General features: G+C 38.8%; 1 protein-coding gene across 1 annotated transcript in view; it reads right to left on the bottom strand.

The window, feature by feature from the left end:
• Window positions 1-1,704: 1,704 nt before the first annotated feature.
• The window catches only part of LOC109995838 (contactin-associated protein-like 4), a 63,125-nt gene continuing 42,488 nt past the window's right edge, over window positions 1,705-22,341 (bottom strand). The window contains exons 11-24 of the mRNA XM_065959811.1: window positions 19,950-20,056; window positions 19,138-19,257; window positions 18,762-18,959; window positions 18,136-18,298; window positions 17,779-17,906; window positions 17,468-17,638; window positions 16,762-16,980; window positions 14,887-15,126; window positions 13,609-13,842; window positions 11,289-11,422; window positions 10,302-10,389; window positions 8,960-9,175; window positions 7,379-7,450; window positions 1,705-5,781 (exon numbers count right to left, since the gene is read on the bottom strand). Of these exons, the coding sequence (XP_065815883.1) occupies window positions 5,585-5,781; window positions 7,379-7,450; window positions 8,960-9,175; window positions 10,302-10,389; window positions 11,289-11,422; window positions 13,609-13,842; window positions 14,887-15,126; window positions 16,762-16,980; window positions 17,468-17,638; window positions 17,779-17,906; window positions 18,136-18,298; window positions 18,762-18,959; window positions 19,138-19,257; window positions 19,950-20,056 (2,287 nt within the window). The 3' untranslated portion in view covers window positions 1,705-5,584. The remainder of the gene's footprint in view (window positions 5,782-7,378; window positions 7,451-8,959; window positions 9,176-10,301; window positions 10,390-11,288; window positions 11,423-13,608; window positions 13,843-14,886; window positions 15,127-16,761; window positions 16,981-17,467; window positions 17,639-17,778; window positions 17,907-18,135; window positions 18,299-18,761; window positions 18,960-19,137; window positions 19,258-19,949; window positions 20,057-22,341) is intronic.

The following is a 22,341-nucleotide window of genomic DNA, read 5'->3' as shown; positions in this document are numbered from 1 at the left end:
AGTCAGATTAGTCAGATGTTGTGCTCTAAAATGACATGGGTTATGGCTGTGTGGATAACTGAAACTGAAAGTATTACAACTGAATGTAAAGAGAATTTAAACACTAATACTAATACAGAATTGCAGCAATAACTCGCTTTCCACCATTTTATTCTTTCAACAATTACTTTTAATAATCCCACAATTATTAATGGTTATATCTTGACAATCAATCTTGCCTATTGGTCACTAATTGGAGTCAATTCTGATTTCCTCGGTTAAAGTCCTTTGTTAAACCAGAAATTAGACTCGAGTGGTACTTCCCCCTACTGAATTCTGCGAAAGCTTCAAAAGAGACCCAACTGTTATACATTCCAGTGATTGTTTAGGTTCATTTAGACGATCAGTGGGGAAAAGCCATTACTGTTGAGTCCAGGCATATGTGTTTACCTCAGCTGCAACTCATTAGACAAATGGGCAGAGGAAGAAATAAGGGGGGTTGATTGTGGCAGGGAGGGCAAAGTTTTCCTTTAACAGCCAAAACGATAACAGTTTCCTCAAGGGGAGACACTTCATTTATCCTACAGGATGTTGAGAGTCCTCATCAGAGCACCACACTTAAGAAAGTTCTGAGGCTATTTATCCTTCAGGCACACTGAGCTGTCAATAAGGACTCATTTCTTGATTTGCTGAAATCTGTCACTGTCATGTAGAGTTCAAGACTCTGGAAAACAGTAATCCATCACTGCCTCTGGGCTCTGACCTTGAGCCATAAACAGCATCACTGATGTCTTAAAGCAACTGCGACAGAACAATTACGAAGGGTTCGATCAGAGGACCTGGCCTGCTCGTCGATGGCTCTAAATATGGATTGAGAGGTGTGATTTGAACCCTGACTATCATTGTAAGCAGTTAAAATAGCTGTGGATGGTGATTCTGAACAAGCTCAAATAAAAACACAGCTTTCCACACAGAGCCGCCACTCTGAACCCCGACCTGTTTATAATAATTATGTACCTTCCTTGTAACAAATAAGAGGGGAGAAGCTCAGAAGTGATGACTACTTGGCCGTGCTACAGTACAACCATGTTTCAGTTAGTTTGGTGATGTATACATTATGTTGGGTCAGAGACAATGGTGTAGTGGCACCTGAAAAAGTGAGTCTACTCTTAATTTTTTAGCCCAAATGTCTTTTTTTATAATCTGACTGTTATAAACAGTGACATGTCAGATTACTACTTGCACATTTAGTTATTGTGTACTTACCAATTAGAGACAGAGTAGGGAGGCTCATTCCTTCACTATCCTAGGAAAAGAAATTGCAGCACAGTACTGAATATTGTCAATCAATCAGTGGTGTGAACCCAATGAGATTTAAAAGTGGGTATACCTTATGGAGACAGAAAAATAAATGGGTATACTCCATATGTTGGCAACAGTAAGCCAATGCTCTGCTTTTAAATTGTTAATTAGAAACGGAGAAGAAATCCGATCTTATTTTTCGTGACTGCAGAACAAACAATTCATAGAATAACAGCTGATCAGTCTGTGTAGTTAGTAGTAGTGTATACAGGCTTTTACTGTTTCTGTTACTCTGACCGTTGGTGGGATGTTGCTGTTGAATAGTTTTGGTTAATCAAGGAGGCTAAGAAAGCAACATCAAACACAAATTAACAAAGGGTTAATCCGTGTATCAACATGAAATAGTGAAGGTTGATAATAAAGAAACCTATAAACCTATTTATTTTAAGAGCATTTTAAGGATGACTTGTGCAAAATCCAAACCATGTCTGAACCATTTCAGTGAGTTTAAAGAAAAAAAAAGATTCATCACGATGCTGTATTCTTCAACAATTTGACAACTCCCCTTCCCAAAGAAATTGCATTATTATCATCAGTGTTTAATACATTACATTGTGAATGTCCAAATAAGGATTTCCCCACTTCTTAAAAAAGGGAGTTAAAAAGTGAGGGAGAAAGGTGTTGACAGTCATACTGTGCCCCTGGGTGTGTAACTGTCATAGTGTTGCTCTCTTACTTTGAATTAAGTTTATGAAAAACAAAGCATCCAGTATTAAGAGCTAACACTGAGCCTATGATTCTAGTGCTGTGTGGCCGGTCACTCTGCCTCTGTTTCTTTCCCCAGCTGACATCTGCTGCTGAAAAAAAGGGAACAAGTTGTCATGAACTGAATTTGAGTCAGTGGGAGTTTCGTATGAGTGGCCCAACCTGTGTCCTGTGTGCCGCTGACCCTTAACGATTACACTGTCAGCGTGCACACTGAGGCAGTGCACATGCTGTCAGCAGGGCTTTTTAACAGCAACCGCCAGCTGACACAAGGGACAGCTGGAACTTCAATGTGACACAGTCGGCAGCTGCTTATGGTAGAGAGTTTTTTTTAACATCAATAAAAGTCAAATTTACATTCTGGATGCATTTTCCTGAATGATTATGATGGATGAACAGTCAGTGCAGAACCAGAGCTGTGAACGATCCTTTTGTTAAAAGCTGGTTTTTGGAGCTGCTCCTGCTTATGTCGCTGCAGACTCATGAGATTGCTAATCAGATCACAGGCTACGGTTAATTATCCACACTGCACAGCATTTGTTGAAGAATGGACATACAATAAATTTTCCTCCTTTTTTTTGTTGCTGTTTTAAAACCTGACAACTGTAAGTGAGTATATTTTTCATTTTACATCAGCAATTTAGATCAATTTAAATTTAGTTGTGGCTTCTTAAAAGGAAATGTAATGCTTGTGTTCACAATCTTCAAAAAAAAAGTCATGTACAAGCTTTACAAGCGTCAAACAGTGACAAAAAAAAAAAAAAAAACTCTTGGTAAGCTAGCTCCACCGATAAAACATTCTGAAAATGACAAAATTGAGATTCAAATATCTTATCGAAGACTTTAACAAAACAGGAACAACACAACCTGACACACTGAAGAATGTCTCATCAGTTTTCTTGTCTTAAAGGTTTGTATTCTCCCTTCAGAAATAACCATTTAACACACACTCGTGTTTGAATAAATGAGTTTGGGATGTGCAGGGAATGAAGAATGGTGCACAGAGTATGTTTCTGCCCATTTGCCTTATGTTGACTGCAGTGTCTCATTAAAATGAAGCCAAAAAAAATCCCATTAATTTCATCATTCTTCCAACTTTTGTTGGAAGAGTTGTTCCTCATGTTCCTGATCGACTTATTGTCTCCCATTCTGGCTGCTGCAGCACACGTCATTAAAACATGTTCCCGTGTTCTCTCTAATGAGGTGTTATTGGAGGCGTTGATGCTTTCCTCTCCGTGTCTAACACCTGCTGACAACTACACAGTGAACTGGATCATCTGAGTCCTGCCGGCGTGTCTGTGTATGTGCAAGTAAAGGGGGCGGACAGCAGGCCATTCAAGGCTTCATCACACCTCACAGCTCTGTGTTGTGTGTGTGATTATTTCATATCCAGAGAGCCGAGGCATACCCGTGACAAGAATTAACCTGACAGCTGCAGCACCTGAAAATTGATCCATTTTCAGGTTTCTGGACTTCAAAATCTGTTGCTTTCTGCAAGTCTTTAAAAGTTGTTCCCTGATCATCTTCAAACTTTCATGTTCATTGAATCACAGACTTTTTTGATAGTGCTGTTGGATTAGTCTGTAATGGCTTAAATGAGAACAAAAAGGTTAATATTAATATATAACGTTAATATAACGATTATAAGGAATCTGACGGAGAAAAAAAAGCTCAGAAAAGAGCAGATGTTTTATTATCGCTGAACATAATTTTGTTTCTAACTGAAATATCTGTACAAATGTAAATCAGTGAAAGCAAGTCACTTAATTAATACAATTCTACACACTCTCATCAACATCTGTATAAAGTTCAAAGTCATGTACAACTGGAGGACAAACTAAACCTTTTTCACCTGACCCAAAAATAATTGAAAGTGACATTCAGTAAAGGAAACAGAATACACTTGCTCCATTGACTCACATGACAGGGCTTTGTCATAACATATTTGATCACCTGGCCATGTGATGCATGTATATGTGGTGGAGTCCATGTTTTCTAACAGTACTCTTTAAGGGAACTTTGAGGCGATACAGCCTTTGTAACATTGGTTGGCTGTTGGATGGGAGCTGAAGACACAGGTTGCAGTGGAGATACATGCTGCAGTCTTCTAGTGTTGTAATCAGCTGAGTAAACACGTCCTCCTGCATTATTTCCTGATTGTAACTAGCCAATCTCTTGTGCAGCTTTTTCGTCATTTTAGTCTTTCAAGCTCACGTTTCTGAGCCTCACGTTTTTGTTTCCTACCAATATAATAAAATGTGCTCACATTATCGGGTTAAACAAAAAAAAGTCTTTAACACTTGTTTTCCATTGTTCTCCTACTAAGAACTACATGAATTTTATTTGAGTAATTTATTAACTTTGTTTGTGTTTAAGACATGAAATGTTCATTCAGATCAGAGAGATACGAAGCATTAGTACTTAAATATGAGTCAAGCGTTTTGTTCAAGCCAAACAATGAAAAACAGTCCTTGAGAATTACACGCAGAGACTTGGAGAAAATTACAAATATTCAATGGGAACCTAGAAGAATGGTTTTCTCCATGTCACACAGTAGGCACAAAAAACAAAACATCAAACTAAATCTATGAACACAACTGCTAATCAATCACTCACTAGCAGCTTGTCTTAACAGCATGTGCGCGTCAGATGTTGAAGGACACCCAGTGCCCAGCCTGCACCCTTTAAACATTCAGTTCTCTGTTCTGTGAATTTCAGTTCCCCCTTGTAATAACATGACACCTGGTGCTTTTATTTTGAAAGTAGAGAAACTGGAGTGTGGTGATTTGTGCTCACCAGCCTTTGATAGGAGTGAGCCGAATACGTTTTAACCCAGTGTTAACAAAATTCAAAGAAAGACATTTTAACCACGGATATAGTTATAATCAATGCACCACTTTTATATATCCACTTTGTAAAACAATCTAAGAAGCTCTGTTGAGTGAGAAAAGCGCAAGAATATCAAGAAATATTTTCTCTGACACTCACCACGGCTTGTCCAACGCCCTCATTTCTCATCCTTCTCTACATGTGCGACTTAAATTAAAAAATAAAAGGTCAAAAACACTGCAGGCTGTTAGGATCATAAGACAACAAGAGACAGCTGATGCTCACTTGAGCTGCATGTTGTTATGACACGATGTAAGACCGTGTTAAAACTTGTCTTTGTTTAAAGAAAATGCATTCAAACCTCCCCCAACAGACAAATGTATGTTTACTTCTATAAAGTTTGTCCTTTTTTCATTACCAACTATTTAATAGGAGAGAGGAAGGACTGGTTAATGTTATTATTGTAACATTAACATCATAAAATATTTACAGTAATTGTTCAACTCTATTGGCACAAGTTGATCTTGTGTATTTATATACAGATTTTACAAACATAACCACAGAGGCTAAAATAAAATGATTACAAGTGTTCTGTTCTGTTTTTTCCTCCTGTCTTGTAGAGTCTCTGCTCTGGCTCAGTTTTTTTGGGGGTGTAAAGCACTAAGGCTTGACAAGGCATCTGTCTCTCAGCAGCAGGTCAGACCTTCACCTAAATGAAATATTCCTTCTGGCTCTCTCTCAGCCCGTTCTGTGTGCTGGTTTGGCTGCTGAATGCGAGCTCCGGGCTGTCCTCAGGTTTGACTGTTTTTGTCTCCTGGCTCTGACACGTGCCTTTCCTCCAGTACAGGACTCGGGCCATTACGGCTAATGCAGACACAGTCACAAAGATCACCACTGCGATCACACCTACAAGGCGGAGAAAGGAAAAAAGTGTTGATGTGTCAGCAGTGGGAATGACGGCCTCCTGTACTCACATTTTAAGACCCTACTACGTGAATAAGCATAAGCATAAACAGTAAGACACATTTTATGACTCAAATTTGCTCTATGAACGCATCTATGTTTTCTGTGGATTTTTTCATGCTTTACTGTTTCCCATTCATAAATTACTTTAAATGATTTGTGATCTTTCGACACGAATTAACAAAATAAAACTTTACATTCACATTGTGAACAATATCCAGAATAATAATAAATAAAATGTCCAAAAACATCTAAAAAAACAAAAACAGCAACGCATCATAGTAGAAGTCAGGTGATGTAGTTAAAGAGGGGGGTTCGATGGGTGAAAACATCAAGTGACTTTCATCCAGGAGACCTGGGATTGTGTCCCATGTGAGAGCAAAGGTCATCTCTATTTACAGTACTCCTTGACCGGACCTGAGTGTGAGGAATGTTTGGGTTTCTGTTGTGTGGACTCATCAAGGGCTTCCCCTTTGTTACTTTGCTGATATTTCTGTAAAACCTTGGCTTACTTTGGGACTGTTGTTTTCTCACTCACCCCAAGGTATTATTTTTTTTATCTTCAACATATCTATGTTTCCCTGCATTTTTTAACCCCCCCACCATTGAGGAGCATCTATTTAAAAAATCACCAGACTTCATGGAGCAAAAATGTTGAGTCAAATCACGGCACCTCTCCTGGTTTTAATGAAATGCATGAATTAGGTTTTATGTTACGGAGACAAAGTGAACAAAGAAGTCATAAAATATGAGTATAATCTTGAGTATAGTCTATAATAACTTTGATGTGCTTCCCAATAGAAGCCTCCTCAAGAGCAAAAATGTGTTTACTTTTATATTTACACTTCAGCATGAAGGTAAAAATATTACTGAATCTGATGTTACTTTTCATGCCTTATTTTCAGACTGGATTATTTAGAACATTTTGAAGCGAGACATAACAAAAATAAATAAAAATCCTACTTAAACTGGTCAGCGGCCCTATAGGCAGGGAGACAGCATTAGAATGCTTTTCTCAACATCATTAGGAGTGCAGTCAATTTATTAATCTACAGACTCCCCGGGCTATATCAGCAATTAGGAGGCCTCTGTTCCCATGTTAGCAATGAAAAAGTTGTTTTACTCAGACTAAGTGATATGCATTGTGATTAGTTCTGGTTTATTTATTACTTGGACACAGCCAAGCTGATAAGGTGACATCTTTCATATTTAAGACTAGAAGTAATGCTAAGTTAAATCCTGGATGTATATATTCTTATTTTTAAGATTTTTTTAGTGCTTATTTACTTTGTATTTAATATTATATTGTGTTTATTTGCTAATATTGTGTGTTTGGATAACCTGCTGCTGTATTGCCACAATTTCTCAGTTTGGGATCAATAAAGTAATTATATTCCATAACAAACAGTCTACATTTAAAGCGCTACATAGCAAGCTAGTTCGATGAAAAAGAACAACATACTGAATAACCCAATAGATTTGTCAAATAAACAATTCACATACATCATTCATTCACTGAAATTTGAGTTAAACATTTTACCTCCAATCATGGCTGAGTCACTTCTGATTGCATTCACTAAAGGCTGACCCCTTCCCACTGATCCAGACTGGTCTAGAGTAAAGAGAGACAGGAGAAACAGAGTAAGGAAAGAGGAGCAGAATTAAAGGTATGAAGGAGAGAGAGGACAAAGGCGGAGGAGGGAGGGGAATAAAAGAGAGATGAGGGGAAAAACATTGGGAAGGCTGGTGAAAAGATAAGAATAAAAGAGAAAGTAGAGAAGCACAGAGGTGCTTTGCAACATGGAAAATATAAATGAAGAGCAGCGCTGCAGAGAAATGCTCAAAGGAGGCCAACAGATATCATATATAAGCACCATATAATACTCTGTATGCATGACCTCATGGGACAGATATGCCAAAGGAAACTCATCCCCGGTCTGAATTAATTGCTTCATGTTGTGTCCATTATCACAGTGTCCTTACATTATTAGATACCCATTGGTCCCATTGTGAAGTTTGAGGTAGCACCCACACAGAGCGATGGACACTACCGCCTACGATCACTTCAATAGTTTTAATTCATTTGGTCCCCTTGAGAGAGTGGGTGCTATAATTGCATGGTGCCATAATGTCTGTAAATACGTTTCTGAAGAAACATTAAAGGTCTTTGGGTTTGCCACTTTGCTTTCAATGTCCCTCTAACTTATATACAGTTATTTTTATAGATTGAGTCAGCGGTAGAGAACTACAGTTCTGTTAACAAGGTATAGTTTTCTCATTTATGACCATACTGCAGCTTTTTATGCCAACCTTTTTCACTCTTCCTGTTTGTTTTTCTTTAATATCTAGATCAGGGGTGGGCAACTGGTGGCCCGAGGCCACATGCGGCCCCCATCAACCCTCAACGTGGCCCTCAGGTCAATTTTTACATATCCATTAATTGGAAACATGAAGAAAAACATGACAAAATCTGCCATGAAATCATGAAAACCAGAAATAAGTCCATAATAGTATTTGATCACTGGTATATGTTGAGTTTAATTTGAGACATAATTGACTGTAATTGTTTTTCTATACTACAATTTGGCCCTCTGGCAGTGAGAATTAAATGAATGTGGCCCTTGCTGTGACCAAAGTTGCCCATCCCTGATACAGATAATACAAAAGAAAACAGGTTCCCAGTCTTAAGACTCTGTTGCCTTCCATATTGCCCGACTGTCTAGTAAAAGGTCATATTTTTAAGAGATTTCATACAGTCATACCACTTTTTCAATAAGCAAACATTTCATTGGATAAATACTATTAGCCAAGAAGTCCTTACCTTTACAGTATTCAGTATTTGGAAGGACTATTCCCAAAGTACATTTAGTTTTAAACTCAGAATGTGGAGACAGTCTGTAAGTCATTATTCAGAGCTGACAAGTCTCACACGTTGACCGTGAGAGTCCCAATATTGAGCATCTTCACTCTCACACAGTTGTGCTGAAACTGTATTATTCTTTTAGTGTTGTGGCGGCTATATCAGTTTTATTTTTGTATTAGACACTGAAATGACAACTGTAAATGGAGCTCGTTGTGGAAACAGTGCTAAAAAAGAAAACGAGAACAACGTCTCTCTGACCTGACAGGTGGTGTGTGGTTTCAGCTGTGTAAGAATAGGCAGAAGAGGAACCACACTTGGACTGGATCAGCGGTCCAGTGACAGTAGCGGGGCTGGTGTCTGGATGGAGCAGAGCAGCTTTCAGAGGGCTGATGGTGTTAAAGAGGACACTAGACAGACAGCCTGTGAAACCAAGAGAGGCAAGTCGAGACAGCTCCTGGTCCAAATCAGCAGAGTCTGCAGAAAAAGAGAATCATGTTTATAAGTATGTTTAAATAGTTCTGGGTTATAACTGGAGAAACAATTGCATAGACTTTTCTTGGATATAACATATATCCTAACCCTGGGACACCGGTGGCCCAACTGGGAAACCGACTTCTGTAGGGGTGACATGAAGTTTGTGCACACACACAAATGCATTTCACATGTTTACCCTTTCTGTCCCCACTAATGATCTGTACTTGTAAGTAACACCATTTTGAAACATTTATATCTTGTTCGCTTATTTAGTTGAGGACTCAAAAGAAATAGTATAAAGTCACAATTTCAAGTACTAAAATTGCATGCAAACTCTTGCTAGCTAGAAAATTATTTTTATTGGCTATTAAGTTATCAGTGTGTAAGAGTTTGCATGTAAACAGCCAATCACAGTTTGGGATTTTAGGGTAGCACCTGGGGTGGCCAATCAGATTTCAGGGGGGGGGGGGGAGGGGGGCATGCAGCCCCTGGCTACCCCTCTGGACACGCCCCTGTCCTAACCCATATTTTCAATGGCTGAATTTAATTTTGTTGTCATTTCTTTTGATACAGAGTTCATTTTCGTGGTTATATCTCTTTGTTCTATGTCTCATTTGTTAAACAGACACATACATTTAGAAAGAAAAGTGAATGCTAGAAATCAGAAATTGCATTGACCAAATCAGCAGTATGACTTTTTTAATTTGTTCTTGTTCTCCAAACAAGATTTATAACCATAACCTAACATTCATTGGCAATATCAAATATCATTAATCAACATTAATGTCCTCATGTCATTTCCCAAAGGTGCCAACAAGTAAGGAAAATCCTTCTGCTCAGCGGAGTTTCAGAATGACCCACACATAGACATTATCAGCACATCTTGAAAGCATCCTTTATGTGTGATCAACACTACATAGACGCTGTAACTGACACTTGACATACTATTTCTGTTATACTCTTTGACTATTTACTAAACTTGTGTTAACAGGTGGACTTTCTTAGATTCATTTCTATTGTATCTGGCCTCTAACATTTGGAGAAGGGTTGGTCTGCATTTTTGTTTGTATGTTTTTTACAACATGCTTTAGACACATCTAATTAAGGGCTTAGCTCTCCCGCTTACCTTGCACTCTGCCAAGAACAAGCGACCTGATGGCATTAAATTCTACATCAGATGACAGGTTGAAGTCCTCTTTGGAGTTCCTGTCAATCTAAAAGGAAATATTTGTTAGCTAAAAAAACAAAAAATAAACTTGATAATTAACTTTTTGCAAAGAGCTTTACTTTTAATGAATGCAGAAAAAAGCAATTTTCAATTATTGTTCACATGATTGCTGATGTAAATTGAACTGAGCCTGTCAAAACAAAACCACATCGAAGTGAAAGGACTGAATATATTTCAATGAGTACACATTTTTTATAATTGTGCTGTACTTTCAAAAAGTACTAGGATGTTCCATGGCGCTAGCTGAAATGATGATCATTTCAGCTAGCGCCATGGAACATCCTAGTCTTATATATATATATATATTTTTTATTATGACAAGAGCACAAGTATAAGACAAAGGACTTCAAATAATGAAGTAATTCTGACGTTTTCTCTTTCCTTTTCACCGCAAACATTCATCTTTTTCTAAACCTAACCCAAACTTTAACAACATAATGCTGATACATAGGAAAGAAGAAACTCATCTGCAAACCTTAAGATGACAGTTCATAAATCAAACATCAGCACCAAAGCTTTTTCTTTGAACGGTATTCGAAGATCTTTTAACATCAAATTATTGAGCCACTTGATTCAAAGATGTCTTGCCTCAAGGTTAGAGTGAGCAGAACAATTCTGAAGCCGTTTGGATTTCAAGCAGAACAGATTGGTTACCCAAAGCTAGCAGGTGTCTTAAAGAAAGAAAAGGCCCTCTTGGAGGAGTCTATAACATATCTATGAGAACTTTTAACTGCAGCTCAACCTTCAATATTTGGGGATATTTTAAACAAGCTGTTCCCTGCTGCATTCTTGCTGCTTATCCTCTTGGTCTTCCTCCTCCTGAAGTCGACTTACCGTGAGGAGACAAACTAACAGGCTGACTGCAGGTTTACTACTGACTGTTACCTGCAGAGAGACAGCATCTGCTAGTCTGCTGATGGTCACAGCATGCAGCTGTCCATTTGCGAGGTTCCCCACTTTGCTCCTCAGGATCTCTGCTTCTTTACTCCTGTCAAGTCTGTACCTGACCTCCAGCCTGTCTGAAAACACAAATAAGCAGAAAAACACACATTGATAAATGCCTGTGTGCTTGAAACAGAAAAACTATGACCGCCAGATGAACAAAAAGAACATTTCAAATACAATCTTTTGGATGTGTTCTTTAAACTTACAGTTTACATTTGTCTAAATCCTTTGTAATTTGAAATATAGGTTTCTCCAATTAACAACAAAAGAAAGAAAATACATAAAATAAAGGTTTTAAGTTGTTCTTGGGCTCTATTTAGGCACGCTGTAGTACTATTAAAAATGTTGAAAAAGTTATCATCAGCCATTCAAAAGTCTTAAATCTTGCAATCACTTTAATAGCTGACTTGAATTAATTAAATAAGCATTTCAGTTTTATAACATCCGATGATCCATCCAATTTCTTTAACAAACAAAAGATATACTTTGCCAAAGCTGTCCTTGTACCAGTGCTCATCGTTAATACAAAACTTCTTTCAGAAAGTATTAATATGTATCCAGAGGGAGCAAGATGCACCACGGCAACAACAGATCAATAATTAATCCCAAATGAATAGATATTAAGAAGATAAGGGCCACGTTCTGCCAATAACCATATCAAGAATCAAGTTCATTTACATCACAGGCTATGGGATATGAAAAGGAGGAAAAGGCGGCACAGCATATATTCTATATTTTACCTTTAAAAGGAAAATTAAGTATTTGATTTAAAATTGTTTATCTCTATGAATTCATTTGAGCCTAGATATCAACTGTGAATGTGTTTTGAACTTCATGACCTATGTTTCTAAATTTACAGGAAAAGCAGAAAGAGAGGGAGACAGGGTGAGTGCAGGGCACTTTTTCTCAAATCATGCATTATTCCTATTTTCCAGCACTGGTAATCACTTTTAGCACTCGCCTTTGTATCACACTTACTAGACGAGAAGAGATGGAGAAAAGTGAGAGGCAGCGAGTCATGCGGTGCAAGTGGTCGCACTGTAATGACCACGATTAACAAGTCCCAGGAGGTGACTGCAGAGCTGACATGGAGAATGTCAGGGCGTTTGTAGGTGTTTGTTCAAAAGAACAAAACTTTCCAATGACTTTTATTCTCCTTTTCCATTTTTTTATGTTGCTCCAACCCCACTATGGCTGAAGATCTTTAATGAAAGGTAACAAATACTTTGATAAACTTCAACAAAATATAAATCATCATTCAGAAAACACAAACGTTTTTTTTTATCAAACCTCATGCCTACAAATGAATCAAAGCAGTGCTGATATTCAGTACATCACTCCCTCTCGTGTAAATATGGAGCTCTATGTAACAGAAAATGAGGACAACACTTAATATGAGTACAAAATTCTGAATGTTTTTGGCCTATTGTAGGGTTTGCTGACGAGATAAATAAAATATCTTTTAAAGTAATGAAGGAATTACAAGATCAGCAATTTATACAATGTTAAACGTCATAATGACATCATGTCTACACAGGTAAATTAACTCCTAATTTAATGTCTAAAAACACAGTAGAACATTATTTCGCTGGCTCAGTGTCCTCATTGAATATAATCACAAAAACAGTTTTGATGAGGAGCTTTAGATTTTTGTTGTTGTTGTTGTTTGATTTAGATCTAATTTTGTGCTTTTGCCTTTATTTTTAGACAGGATGGGGGAGTAGCAAACCGAGAAAGAGATGAATGACGTGAATGATGTGGGAAAGGAGCAGCAGGTCTGACTTGAACAAAGGCTGCAGGCTTGGAGAACACAATTGGGTACAACCTAACCGCTAGGCTGTTAGCGCCCCAAGTAGCTTGAGTTCTAATGCAGCTACCTGCAGATGACATGATCATCATGGTATCTCTAATGACCTTAAACCCATCAACTTCCTGCAGTCTGGGTTACAAAAGCAGCCTTTTCATGGCCTATTTACAGCCAATCTAAGTGGAATCCTACTTATAACAGATTTATCAGCCGTCTTTGTCCTTTACAACTTCATACCCCACTTGCTACGCCTCTGACTTACCCACGACAACTTGGTTAATCAAACACTAAAAAGAATGGCAGTCGAGGAGAAGAGAACTGAAAGAGAGGAATAACAAGCAGAGCTGAAAGGGGACAGAATGGAGTTAGAGACGGAGACAGGAAATAGGCGAATAAGAATAAGTATTCCTTGATACAAACATAATGAAGATAAGAGAAGATGGGAGTGCTCACCATGCTTGTTGAGCAGCACAGCCAGGTACTCTTTGTGAAAAGAGCCGACGTAGAGGAGCAGAGTGGGACTCTGGCTGGTCCTGAAGCTCAGGGAGACATTTTCTGCTCTCAGGGTCATGTCAGTGTAGATGGAGGAGGGCAGAGTGCTGCTGCTGCTCCTGTTGAAACCACTCCACATCTGCTCCTTGAAGGTGTAGATGATAGATGTTTCTGACTTGAAGTTGGCTGAAACTTCTGCAAGGAGGGAGATAATGTCAGACGTTTGATAATGGTGGGCGGTTATATTGCACGTGTGATGCATTGTTTTTTTGTCTGTTGAAAAGTTTTGATCACAGGTAAAAATTAGGGTTTACAACTTCATGTTAGAAAATCAAAATAACTCATCCTGTGCATCACTAACTTTAGATTTCAAACACATCAACATTGTCTTCCAGAGACGGTATCATTTGCATTTAAATTTGATTGAGCCAATACTGTTTGTGTTCACGCTGAAGATAAATTCTAATCTCACATGGGGCCCCTATCAGTAAATCATACTGTGGATGAAAAGCGACCCAGCAGCACTGATGAAAAAACACTAATTAGTGAGCTTGAGGAAATAGAACTGCTGCAGAAAACCATCTGACCGGGTGAAAAATAATTCATAATGTAAAAAAATGAAAATGTGTTTGTGAGTGTTGGAAATTTCCAGCTGACAAAGACAAAGCAGCCGGACTCATCAGTTTATAACACTCTGCTAGTGTGCTGTTGTGATGACCTGAAGTCTTAAAACCAAATTCCTTAGACATTATGGAAAAGTTGAGAGCAAAAATGTACACAGCTCCCCCCCCCCCCACTTGATTAGTGAAATGCCAATTATATATTATTTTCCGCACTCTACAGACACTGATATCATTAATACATAACATTTCAGAATATTTTATTTCTGTTTATTTCCTAATTTTCCATGAGTACAGGAAGTGATTTACTTTTTGTAACTACCATTAATTAGGTTCCATTTTAACCATATTAAGGTAAGCAGTGAAACACAAGGTTTGACCAACCACAGTTTAAAAAAAACTGTTTAAGTGGCAGAGGTAGTGTAAAAAACAGACTGACAACAGCTGATCTATGTTACATAATATTTATAACATAAAGTGAATATTGCAATAAATAGTCCTATGTAGCGTCCACTTCATTTGGTTCTGTGAATGTTTCTATTTTTATTTGTTTTTGGCGTATAACTTGTCAGTGTGTCTCCTCGAGGTGCAGCTGTGAGATTAGGGACAAAGCCTGTACCTCTCTTGCAGAAGGCTCCAGTGAAAGCAGACGGGCCACAGTCGCAAGAAAAGCTGTTGGGTCTCTCCACACAGCGACCTCGGTTCTGGCAGAGTGAGCCGTAGCTGCTGCAGTGGCCTGGACACCCTGCCTGAACCCCAGGGGTGATTTTTGCTCTCTCCTCCAAGTCCAGAGTGACACCGTTCATCTGCAGAGAGCGAATGCAACCCCGGAAGCCCTTCTGCCTGGATGCCGTGCCTCCTGAAAACACAACGGGTAAACTTCAGCATGCATCTTCACTATCCTCCTTTTCTTGACTCTTCACGTATATCTATGTGTGGAATATTTAAATGTGACCCTTTATTTTTTGATACCATGTTTATCATTTAGTCCAAAAAATTATCAAAAGTATCATTCAGCATGTGTTATTTTCTCTTTAACAATTACAATGGTATTGTTAAAGACAGATATTTTGAGACAGTACTCTTATTTTATTTCTCATTTGACTTGTTTTGATGTTCAAAACCCCTGCATGTTCTTTTCAGCTGCAAATCATGACTGTTAAACTGCTGATGATCATTTAAAAAAATAAATAATAATAATTCAAGCCCAATCCCTACCTTCCTAATCAGAAAAACAATAGCAGATCTTCTCAGCATACAATATTGCAACCCGGTAATCTTTCAACAAATTAATGAAAAGCATATCATCTCTTTGACCCTCCTGGGGAACAACACTGACTCATATCTGATTAGAACATCAATAGGCAGAAATGCTCTGTCCCCCCACCTTCATGAATTTGCCACCACTCTCATACTGAAGTTTTAAAAGGATGGCGTGATGAAGTACTGTGTAACGCAAACTTTCAATGGGTGGACTTTTTATGGGTTCTCTGTTTGTCAGGCCAGCCCCATGCTGAATGCTGATACTTGGAAAGTTGGTGAGCTGTCAATCTGTCTGACAGTCTGCTTGTCCTTCCTGGCCGGCTGACCGGAACAGGTTTTCTTTTCCCCACTCTTCCACAGCAGAACTTAAACTCAAAAACGTATTGTGTTTCTTTTTTACCTTTCATAATACAACCTCCAACTGTTCTCAGCTTTCAGGCAACTGCAACATTATAATTGTCTCAGAGTGCCAAACTGGCAACCTCACGACTCCTCAGGCCTGCTGTGCTGAGATAAACAGCTTTCCACCACTGCAGAGATGATGAGGTCCACATCAGGGCCTGACTTTTCTCACAGGACGTCAGGAGAGGACTTCTTTAACTAACTGGGTTCAAAAACGTTACCAAGTTTACTCTGCAAAGAAACTGGCCACTTTGGTGCGAATGCAAATTTTCCCTTTATGGACCTGGACCTTGTTTAAAAGAAAAATCTATTCAGGAGGATTTTCTCACAGTCTTATAAGTGTATAACGATACTGAACAAGGACTTTTATAAGCTGACTGACCTCTCTCTAATCTTTCAATTTCAGAGTCGATCAATATCCAGAGACAGCTTTGCAATTTAACCTCCTGTACAGGATGAACAAGGATGGGAAGCAGAAATGTAGTTTTGAGTTTTGCTCAGGAGTTTTGTTTCTGTCACAACCCCATTCCCTCCTGAGCAAAACAGATAAAGATGTGAATTCACCAGCAACCCCGCGGCCAATAAATATGAACCGTACAAATTCATTCTCTGTGTGGTTTTTAGACAGAAACTTATAGAGTGAGAAAAAGTAATAGCAACGTTTTATAGCAGTCTAAATGTTCCTGAGTTAAAACAAATGTGACACTGACAGTAACTGTAACACAACTGCTTATGTGTTTACACAAAGATGAAGCATTGAACTGCATGCCTTTGGGAGGAGTAGCTCTGTCAAATGAGAACACATTTGTGCGCACAGACACAAACAGACCTATAAACAACTGGCTGTTCAGCTGCAGGTGGATGTGCCCATCAGAAGGAGCCTCGCGTGTAGCAGCAGGGAGCTCGTCCAGACGTAGTGACGCCTCTTTTACGTTGCGCTCGGCTCGGATGCTATGCCACCTGTTGTTGTCCAGCGGGAAACCAGCCGTCACGCGAACCTCCAGCGGGCCGTTACCCACATCAAAGGAGAAGACTACCTCAGTGGAGGCTGTGTCAGGTAAGAAGAATGAAGTGAAGAGTTACAGTACATATCAACACACATTCCTCTTCCCTTCTGTATATCCATGCAGCACACGCCTCACTTGCTCCACCTCGTCACTCAAAGGTTCGCTCAGGCAGAAACACACTATGCTCATGCTCCTGTCACATTTCAGAGAGAATACGATTCAATTGTTGTCGCTATTTTTTCAATGTTCCTTAAATCTTCAATTTTTTTCCAACAGTAATAAAGTCAAACAATGTCACAAAACAGAACAAGAAAGGACAAAAATGCAATGTTTTGAGCACATGTAGTTAAAGCCTACTCTTTGATTGCAACTCTCACATTTTTTAAGGTTAAAAAAAGCTGCTACGTCACCTCCTGCTGAGTTAACTCTGGTTCAAAATCTTATTCCAAAGGTGATCCTCCTGCTCAGGATGTGTTCACTTCCAAGGAAAGTCAGGATTAGATCTATAACCCGAACGGTTTTACTTACAGCTTAGTTCAATCCGAATGAAGTCTTTGATGCCCAGGTTTTCCAGAAAGACACCAGAGGAGGACGTTGTTTTAAACAGGAAGGAGATGTCGGCGCTAAGCTCTCCTTGAAATGTGGGAAAGTGGAGGTACGACGTCTCTTTGTCAAAAAAAGCAGCGTTCCAGACGTTCTCTGAAAAGAAATACAATCCTTTAAATCCAGTTTCTCAAAGTTTACCATCATTCAGCAGGGAATTTAGTTTATATTTCAGCTTTTACAAAAATATTCTTAACCATAAACATTGATATCGCTTGGCTCTGGACTTCACTTACTGTCTCCATGGCAACGTAGATGCCCCACCCTGTAGGCGCTCTCAGAGACGGGCCTCTGGACATCCCCCAGCACCAGGGATCTAACAGGGAGGGTCTCCTTATGGGTCAGCAGGCCTGAGTCATTAGCCCTGAAAATGTCAGGATGAAGCAAAGGAAGAGGAGAAAGAATTAACTGAAAGAGGAAGCCAAAGGGTAAAGCTAGCTAAAGAATTGTTTCCACAAGTAGATTACCATATGGATACATTAGCTACTTATTAGTCCAGCTGTTATCTTACACTTGAAACGAGCATTTATCTCAAACCATACAAAAAAATCCCTCTGTTTTCTTCCTTTTGATTTGAAGGAAACAAACAGTACCATTCGTTGCTGTCAGCATCACAGTTGCAGTGGCGTTTAAGGTCCACACAGTTCTCCTGCAGACCACAGGCACACTGCTGGCTGCCTGGTGAAGCCCCGCCCCAAAAGGTCTGCACCTGTCCTGCACCTGGACCTCCTACCCACCAGCTGAGAGGTGAGCCGTCTGCAACACATGAAGACACTCGTCTTTCAAAACCACAACTGCAAGCACCTTATCTCAACCTTAGCAATAGCCATAATCTCACTTGCTCTATAAAATGTAATTTCAGTTTCTGATTAATTTTTTTGTTAAACGGCCACCTCGCTCTCATTGATATTTTTTTCACAATAAAGCAAATAATTACATATAGTAAGTACATATAGAATGTTATACCACCATTTGTTTGACATTTTAACAACACAATTCACACTCACTCACAAGTCCAATTATTAGGTATTAAGTGTATTTTCAGCACCCATAAAGCTTCTCAGGATTAAAGAAATATAATGAACGTTTTTGTGTCTGTTGAACTGTATTTTTTTTTAACTAATAGTTGTCATGAATATTATAATATATATGACAATTATTTTTTTATGAAAAAAAAAAGAAAAAAGGGATGGTTTTAGAGAATATCATCAAGCCTTACCTGGTGTGTTGAGGCGTGACTTTTTGCAGTGATAAGTCAGTTCCTGTTCGCAGTGCTCTGATTGGCTTATGATGGCTGCCAGCTGCTCCTCTCTAGATGTGTACACAAAGTGAGCCGAGTGCTGAGTCTTTCCCAGTGTAGGTCGGACTCGGGTCAGCTCTGTGTTATTGTGCTGGATTTCAATCCAAGTGTTGTCCTCTGGTGGAGAGAGAAGCTATTATTCCCCTTTTCTATGAGTATGTGTGTATATGGGGGGGGGGCTTTACTCAGAATTAGTACTGCAAAAAAATAAAAAAAGTGAAAAAAAGAGAGAGACTGAATGGTCTGCATGGTGTGGAATGATATGTGGGTGTGTTTTGATGTGTGTGTCATTCACCTGTCATGTTGCAGTATATCAGCTGTGGTCTGATTGGTCCGCTGCCGTCCACGTCGATGAAATAATAACCTGATGAGTTGCCTTTGTGTTTGTATGCTTCACAGGACTGCTCGTATATTGCTGAGAAGAGAGAGAGAGAGGGACATACATCATCATCATCATCATCGTCATGACATAACAGTTATCTATTCTGACAATACCATTACTTTTATACATAGGCAAAACATTTCTGTTAGTGTTTAAAAAATCTTGACTCTTCAAACTGTCCAAAAAAAAGTTTGATTAAAGTGTTACAATTTTGACAGATTTGTGCAACGATGTAATTGATGGGCACTGCTTTCATATCTCCCTTACAGCAACTGTCACTCATACTGTAACCGGCATTTATATTTTCCTTAAAACATTGGATGATAAAGAGGGGGAAAAACTCAATATATTCTCTCTAGAGTGAAGATGCTTTAGGGCTGAAATTTTAGACTCATAAGGAGCCTATTTCAAAAGAGTCATACTTTCTTATTTGGCCCTCTTTTCCATATATTTTTTCTCTATCATTTTCCTTTGTTTCTACTCCTATCTTAAGTCTTTAAAGGCTACTACAATGATGTAGTAGCCTTTACATCTGATGACAGATGTTTGAGTTTGACCTTCTGCTACAGCATGTCTGCAGGGACCTCAAGGTGAAAGCAGCAGGTTGTCTAATTACGCCACCATATGAACACAAGCGCAAACATATACAAGTACACACTACACACACACGGAGTCTGTACTGTGTGTGTGTGACCTTTAAACACAACAGAGCTTGGTGCCCTTACAGCTGTGACAGGTGGCTCCACTGTAGCCGGTACTGGAGCAGTTACAGTGGAAGGTGCTCCATGATTGAATGCAGCTGCCTCCGTGTTCACAGTGACTCGGAGAACACCTAGGAAACAGAAACAAGCACTGATCTATAATTCATCTCAATTTATATTATTCTTTCTGTTCAAACTACAGCGCAGTATTGATATCATTTGGCTACACCTTTACCAGCTGCAAAATGAAATAAATGCAGGCAAAATGTACCTTCCAATATCCATCCAAATAATACATCTCTGTTTTAATGAATTAACAGACAATAACTTCCTAATGTTTGGAACATATACATGTTGCATGAATATAGTAAAAATAAAAACAGAAGTGGTACATTGTCTTCCTTTTTCCCATAACTGCAGTCATGGTGCATTTGAGGCCGACACTTTCCACGAGAGTGAACATGTAAAAATACATTTTTTTGGAAGTGTGCATGCTCAGAAACACTTCCCTGCATCTCAGAAATATTTGTGTCATCTAAAGCAACTTTCTGACAACAGGAAAAGGAACAAGGCTCTGTTTACACATTTATTCACAATACATTACACATTACACATTCAGGATTACATCTTTCTTTCCTGGTCATCAACAGCCTGTTTAGTGATATCTTGCCTTGCAGACTGTCAGCATAACATGAGAACAGCTGGTTTCCTGTGGATCAGCAGCTTGTTTTGCAGAAACTATTCAGTGATGCCTCTGACTGAAAATATAAACCTGCAGCTATTTTGTCCTCAAACTTCATATGACATCTCAAATAGACTGAGGCATCCAAAATGCATCCAGCAAAACATTTTTGATGAACTTTGCTGCTTTTAACCGATACTCTTTACTTCTCTGTTTCAGGACTCAGCTTGGGTGGCAAGAAAAACAATACAGAAAGGAGGAGGAGGAGGAGGAGGAGGAGAAGAAAAAAGGGGAAGCATGGTTAGAGGATACAATGAGAGGAAAAAGACAAATGCTGGTAATTGCAGGAAGGGTGACAGAGAATGATCTCCAAGAGAGGGAATCAAGGTCCAGAAACAGAAACGGAGGAGAGAAAGGAGGAAGGGAGCAACAAAGGGTGTAAAGTTTGGGATGAATGGAGCTCAGCAGCGACTGGCTGAACATATTTGGAGGGGAAATGAGGTCAGCAAAATGTGACTGCAGAGAAACTGAAGAAGAAAGCAGGAAAGCTGCATGTTTTTTTTTTTTTTTTTTATCTCTTACTCAGTAGGAAATTTAGTGATTGAAAAAGCCTTGCTCAGCAGGCTGTAGGTTTGCTTCTTAGTAACAATTGATTTGCTTCCTTTTATTGAAAAGCAGTTGGGATGGAGGCAGGTGCACTTTTTGATTTATTCCACACATTTGGCAGTCTCTGGATAGGATGGCAGGCTTATCTGCAAACATGCATGTTTTTTTTTTTTCCTGAAATGATAAATATCTTATTATTTACAGTCTATGATAAATATAGAGGTTATGTGAGCAGTCAAGCTTGTAGCTTATGTCAGTAAAGGACACTGTTGGTTCGAGGTGAAGGGCCGGAGAAGTCAAATTAAATTCTTCAAGTTGCCAAACTACAGCTGCTCACAGAATAATGTGGAAGTCATTAAAGTCATGTACTAATGGAGATGTTTGATTAAATTTAACAATGTGGAGAAAGTAAAGACTTGACAGTTTGTAATACAGAAAAAAAGAGACATATACTGTATTAAGCTAAAGTTACCTCAGTACATGATGATACAGAAATGTTCATAGTATTGATCATGTCCAATGCTTGTAATGGAATTTGTCAGTTTATTTTTCAGTGTATCTGTTTTGGTTCAACAGGGATTTAGTCCCTTTGTGTTCTAAATGTATTTTGTCCATCAAAAGACTTTGTTTAACTGACACTGCCATCATACGGCCTTCTACTGCACTGTACATATATGTACATATATCAACCCTGAGACACGGTGCCCTCATCTTTAAATGGGTGTGTGCGTCCTCAACCTTTTGAAAATACATTATAACCTCCATGACTTTTTTTTTGAAGACACAAACAAGGAAGCTGCATGTCATATGATGCCCATAAAGGCAAACAAGACAACAGCTGGATTCTTTCCTTATAAAGGAATCATTTGAGTACATGTTGAGACTCTAAAGTTGATCCCATAAATCCCTCTGTTTGCAATTTGCTGCTGTCTAATAATCCATATGTAAGCCCATTTAATTGGAAACCAGCCTCAGAGAAGATTTGCAGGCTTCACAATGGAAAAGTGGCAAAAAAAAATCAAACCATATAACAAAATATCCTCTGTAGTGTGTCTCTTACCAAACGCATTCCAAGATAAAGAAACAAATCCAATTTAGCAGTGCCATTGCTTTGTTAAATATCCCATG

The sequence above is a fragment of the Labrus bergylta genome, chromosome 10 (genome assembly GCF_963930695.1).
Source record: "Labrus bergylta chromosome 10, fLabBer1.1, whole genome shotgun sequence".
Classification (NCBI taxonomy): domain Eukaryota; kingdom Metazoa; phylum Chordata; class Actinopteri; order Labriformes; family Labridae; genus Labrus; species Labrus bergylta.
This window is presented reverse-complemented; position numbering and strand designations above follow the sequence as displayed.